At 35.9% G+C, this 5,703-nt stretch overlaps 1 protein-coding gene across 4 annotated transcripts; it reads right to left on the bottom strand.

Annotated features, from left to right (window-relative positions):
* Window positions 1–341: 341 nt before the first annotated feature.
* Window positions 342–5,703, bottom strand: LOC137810704 (uncharacterized). 4 transcript variants are annotated; one of them, XM_068612108.1, is made up of 11 exons: window positions 5,443–5,703; window positions 5,257–5,336; window positions 4,915–5,170; window positions 3,759–3,845; window positions 3,228–3,653; window positions 2,814–2,949; window positions 2,518–2,680; window positions 2,202–2,330; window positions 1,659–1,853; window positions 708–830; window positions 342–627 (listed from the first exon to the last, which is right to left on the bottom strand). In XM_068612108.1, exons 3-11 carry the CDS (start codon window positions 5,102–5,104, stop codon window positions 520–522), a joined length of 1,557 nt encoding a protein of 518 aa, XP_068468209.1. In that variant the 5' UTR covers window positions 5,105–5,170; window positions 5,257–5,336; window positions 5,443–5,703; the 3' UTR covers window positions 342–519. The 4 variants fall into 4 exon arrangements, with proteins under 4 accessions (XP_068468209.1, XP_068468208.1, XP_068468211.1 ...); XM_068612107.1 differs by lacking the exon at window positions 5,443–5,703 and having other exon boundaries at window positions 5,257–5,435; XM_068612110.1 differs by lacking the exons at window positions 4,915–5,170; window positions 5,257–5,336; window positions 5,443–5,703 and adding exons at window positions 4,308–4,450; window positions 4,566–4,877.

Genomic DNA, 5,703 nt, shown 5'->3' with positions numbered 1-5,703 from the left:
CACTTAGGTGAGTTATGTGTCTGACACACCCTAAATATGCTTCATATTATTGAACCCTAACACAAACATTTCCACCACCAGTTGCTTTCAATCACTGTGCACACGTTCAATTCGTAACACAGTACATTTTACACTTGTGGTAGTTGTACATTCAGGAATCACCTCCATAAATAAATATAAAAAGGACATTTGATCAGAACCCACGTGTTTCCATTTATGTTGCTTTATGATAAATCATTTTTTGTTCAACGAATGAATAAGTAGCCATAGGTAGGACCATGTTTCTATTTGAAGTTGCCATCTTTAATCACACCTATGTTGTTTATGTAATTCATCAAAAATAACCCATAACAGTTTCCTTCAAACTTTTATTACCAGATAAAATTCACATGTAACTGAGTTTTACCAGTAAGTGAATTTTATGTAATAATAAAAAGTATACAGGGAAAGAAACGCTTCTACAAATTATCATCATTGATCATAAATTATGAGATTGCAAATGCTTATGCTATTTATATATCAGAGGGGATCCTGAGTTAGCCCCAGTTGTTGGTAATTCAAGTAATCAATGCCATTTAATCTAATACAACATAACACATGTTCTGGCAGCTCCTCTTGTTTGTTACCCTGTTACACCAAATGTTACAAAAACCAATGTTAGTATCAGAGAGAAGAAAATAGATTTTGGCACAACAGAAACCACTTGCCTGAATTGTGAGGCCAACATCTAGAGTGCAAATCTTTAATCTTTCTAGGAAAGCTTCAAACCCTTTCCTTGATATATAACTGAATCTATGCATATCCAAATCAATCTCAAAGTAATTTTCACCCTGTAAAAAGATAATTCAATTGGAGGTATTATTCATAAAACAATTTATCATGTGAGTCTGCTAAACAATATATATCCGTAACAAGACAAAAATATGTACATAGCTTTCTTCACATCACACTGTATGTTACCATGTCTTATTACTTTTCCTTTTTCTGAGTTGTGAAATTTGCAGTACAAATAATAACATTGTTCATTAAATAGTTAGAAGAATCAGTGGTTATGTGATTGGAAGGAAATGTCACGCATTAAAGTACTGCACGTGGAGGTCCCTTGTCTTTTATAGTGAAATGACACCACTGAATTGCGAGGCAAAGCTATACAGAAAACACAAGAAATCCATAAAGATGAAACCAAAGAGTACACACATCAACAATGAGAAGGAGCCCACAGGAAAACTTTGAACTTCAGCTTTCACTTTTACAAAGTCCTAATTTCATGATATGCATTTTTGGTTTTCTCGGTGATTGACCATTCTGAATTAACTGCTAGATAAACAAAGTTCAAGACATATCATGCTGCCACTAACTGCCATCACTAATCACACAATGACATGAATGTGGACACAAGCAGGACCACCTTATCATTAAAGTATAATAACACGTATGCATGTATAGAACGTCACGTTCAGATTCTGTCTGTCATATTCAGCTTCAAGATGCTATCAAATGGAATAATGGGGTGATTAAATGAAATTATGCAAGTAAAAAGAGCTTGGTTTTCTGATTCTTCAAGATCATTTAAGATTTTATGTTGCCCATTATCAAGTTGAGTGCTTATAACAGGTTTATTATAATCAGTGTCTTAGTGGATGGGTAATGAGACAAACCGTGTAAAACTCATGCTGGGGACGTGAAAGAACAGGTTTCTCATTGTAAGCTTGCATAAGCTTCCTTTCTGCTGCACTCAAATGAAGATCTTCCAAGTTGACAACACGGCCTAATATTTTCAACCTTTCCCTGAAGGGTGCAATTGTATCTACGGGAAAACCCTTTACCTTTTCAACTTCATCGTCCATCAATCTCTGTACAACGACATAGATGGATGTTATTTCATCAGCTACACATAGGTCAGTAAAAAGAAGTAATAGAGTTTTCCTCAAATTAACAGACAAAAAAGGCAACAATATGGTAATTGAAAAGGAGACATTAAATCTAACTTAACACTACTAAACATTCAATACTAGTAGGTCTTCTATGCTATACGATCATGATTTACAGCTAATACATCACATTATTACTCGAAATCTTTTTATTTTGTGGACAATAATCTTAGTAACCAAGAAAATATAGAGATGACAGCAATTTTAACAGGGTGTACCACACTCTCAGGAATATTGAGCACTAATTGACACATGAAGGCTCCATCTTACTCTGATGCTTTCTTGAAAAGACAGTGGAAGCTCCTTGGAGTAACTTTCCGAAAGTTTAAAGTACAAAACAATGCTCATTCCTTCACCATCAGTTTCTCCTTGAAAAAGTGTGGCAGGATAGAGTGGAACCTAAATTCCGCAAAACAAAAAAGTATAAGAATATGCAGCCACAAATTGTTCTGTTGACAATACCATATTAACTAAAGGCAAAAAGATAAGTATTAGAATGGACCTACAAGAAATTCCTGTTGGAAATAGAACAATTAATAGCAATTATAGCATAAAGTATAACTAAATTTTAGCAATGTAGGAGTACCTGAACGTTTACAACAAGTATGGGAGGAAATTTCCCTGAGGAACTCATAACAGGAAGTTCCACAAAGCGAGCTATATGGTCTACTTTCCGTGGAGACAAGAAAACATCTACACCAAATGGGTAATATGCAGAATAATTAGGAGCGAAGTCCTTTTTCTTATCCCTGCATAACAACACCAAAGTCAAACACTATTTGTCTGAAACATCTTATTTTAACTTTAAAACTATATATGCATTTATTAACACATGGGTGAACATGCACTGTCAAACAAACTACAGACAAATCTTAATCTTACTTGAAATAATTTACTCCTCGAACTTTAAAAGTGGCTGCGTCAATTTGTGACCAACAATCGAGCATTTTCTTCTCAATTGGACAAAAGGGTACTTGAGAACCTGCAACTGGTCTTTGTAGAAGTTTCTTTGAGGAGACTGAAAACAAGAAAAGGGAACGTAAAATAAGAATTACAGCAATTGTATTTTCTCAAATCGCATCACAAGATAGATGCATTCTCCTGGAAAATGCAATTTACTAAATTATCTTTTGCAATGTAATTACAAATTAACTCTACACGCTATATAAAAAAATAAATGTTCTTCCTTCCAGCTATTAGCTAGACACAAAAAACTCTTAAAAGATACTTAAACTAATGTTAAGATAAAATGAACCATGGAGTCACAAGAAAACTGTTTCAAGAATTTCAACTCACATAGAGTAGCATTCCCGTGTCCTTCTTTCCATTTAAAGGAAACCTTTGTAGGAGTCTTCTTCCTTGCATTAGGAGGACTAGAACTTGATGATCTTCTCTTTTCAATGGAAGGAATGGTAGATGCAAGACATGGCAAACAATTGTTCGGAAGAATCCCACAGTTATCCAAAAGTCCATCATCCTTGTTGGAGTTCGCGTCAACCGAGGAAATTTCATCAAGGAACACAGGCTCACGGGGAGAATCAATGACATCTACACCAGAATATTGAACACCTGAGCTTCTGGAAGCCTCAGACATATTTGCAAAATTTCCTGCCTGTAATTCCTGTTTCTGAATTTGATCTGTGGAAACTCCATGGTTGCCATTTCTTGAAGATGGAAAACTTAATACAGACCCTCCTTCAATCCCACTCAGAGATACAACATCTGCAGATATAAATTGTCTTAATAATCATTTTTAAGGGTAATAGTATCTAAAAATCACTAAGTAGGAAGCAAAATATAAATAAATTTAAAAACGGAAAATTATACCATCAGGAACACTCTGGTAATCATCATCACAGTCAGAGTCAAATACTGCAACCGAATCAAACCATGCCTCTTCTATACTTCCTGTTGCTGTTGCCTCACATTAAAATTCCAAAAACACGTTAGCAATGATAAAAGCCAAACTAAAGCTTGCCAGGATTTCAGAAGAAAAAAAATGGTTTATGCAGTAGCTGTAATAAACTAGATGTTATATGGTATGCTTATCAAAATAACTAAATAAGCAATCACCCATAGAAGAAACAGATCAACATGGCCAGAGAGCTGAAATATTCCATTGAATTACTTTTCAATAAAGGTGACCTGGGTCTGAAATGATATCCGTAATGACAGAAATTAACAAGTATATTCAGTTCCCCTTTCAGAATTAACATTAATTTGCTTCAAATAGTAAAACTCATGCAATTGTAAGTACTCATGTCAGTAATAATATGGATCTAATTCCAGCAACTAATGCTAGTTTCATGAACTCGTTGATCAAGCCTAAAAGCGAAGCTGGAATGGGTAGAGGCATATCATAAATGCACAACTCACCAACTACGATTGTGCTCAACCACCTACGCATAGACATCATATCGGTATTACTGTTACCCACAAATTTCAACACCACTTTTCCAGCTGAAGTCTTACTACGTTTATCCTTAGTTCTAGTCCCAAAATTAAATTTCAACTCCTCCCTTCATAATGAAAATAGAAATAGTTTAGCTAAGCCTGCAAGTATGTCACAAAAACAAAAATATTCACAATGCTTTGGTTGCAAATCACAATAATTTGCACCAATTATTAACATACACTTCATCCTCCTATAAACCATTTCTTCGCTTAGCTTCAGCCGCAACTTCAGATTTCCTATACCCATCCTTTACACGCAAAGTGACCAGCTTCACCAACAACATTTCCCAAAGTTCAAAACTCCAAGTCTCCAACTACCCGAAAAGTACCAAAACGATTCGCAAACTCAACACAACAGAATTCTAAGTTTCCAACAAACAACAAAAATTGCAATTCAAAACAAAAGAAAACGCCAAACATATGTCTGCTCTCTCATTTGCAGCCTTCTCTCCAGATAATCCTTTCACAGAAATGCAACCCAGAAGACCAAACAAAAGATTAAAAAAAAAGGATGCAGTAAAATATCAACCTTGGAAAGTGGGGTTGGCAAAGGAACAATCAGGCAACCCTGCCCCATCAACCTTCTCCAATGATCCCTTACACAACCGTGAAGTAACTTTTCTCCTGAGTCCCTCTCTCCTCCTCTTCCTGGTTTTCTTCTTGGAAGAGCTCAACCTCCCTCCCACGCACCCTTGTGGAGTTGAAACACACGCTCCCATATGATCAACACCTTTGTCTCAGATCCCTCACCACCAACAACAACAAGACCAACACCCCAGAAAGTTCTGTCATATAGACACCATGATAAGGAAAACAGCATAAACTAGAAAAAGAAAAATGAGCAAACAAAAGGAGCAGTTGAAGAAGCTACCGGCTGAGGCTTTTTGTTGAAGTTACAAGAAAGCCTTCCACTTTCTTTGCGCCCATATCATAATGAAACCAATAAATAAGCTACCCCAGAGAAACAGAACACGAAAAATGAAAACAATAAAAAAAAAGTCAAAATTTTCATCCTTATGATGATTCTAAGAAAATAATAATAGAAATAATAGAGTACAGTAAGGGTAGTTGTTGTAGTTGGCAGGAGCGTGGGGGTCCCTTGTGGCACGTGGCGTAAGATAATTAGGCGAACGTGTGGAAGAGTGGTACAGAATGCAGCGATTGTGGATCAAAATCTACGTTGTTGCTTGCTACTGTTCTTTTGGCGTTTATCTGACGTCGTTTCACACACTCATGTAAAGTTCTCAGTATCTTTATCCACCTCCGTATATTGCGTGTAGTCAATCCAAATCTGTGTTTGTAGAGAAAATCAAAGCTC

This window comes from Phaseolus vulgaris, chromosome 2 (assembly GCF_000499845.2).
Source record: "Phaseolus vulgaris cultivar G19833 chromosome 2, P. vulgaris v2.0, whole genome shotgun sequence".
Classification (NCBI taxonomy): Eukaryota; Viridiplantae; Streptophyta; class Magnoliopsida; order Fabales; family Fabaceae; genus Phaseolus; species Phaseolus vulgaris.
Note: the sequence above shows the minus strand (reverse complement) of the source record. Positions and strands in the feature narration are given on the sequence as shown.

Bases quoted from the DNA above. Each gene is read 5' to 3' on its own strand.
- LOC137810704 (XM_068612108.1), bottom strand. From the start codon at position 5,104: ATGGGAGCGTGTGTTTCAACTCCACAAGGGTGCGTGGGAGGGAGGTTG. The intron at 3,654-3,758 runs GTATAATTTTCC...TTATATCTGCAG, and splicing joins TTACCAGAGTGTTCCTGATG to ATGTTGTATCTCTGAGTGGG. The intron at 2,681-2,813 runs GTAAGATTAAGA...GTTGTTATGCAG, and splicing joins CGAGGAGTAAATTATTTCAA to GGATAAGAAAAAGGACTTCG.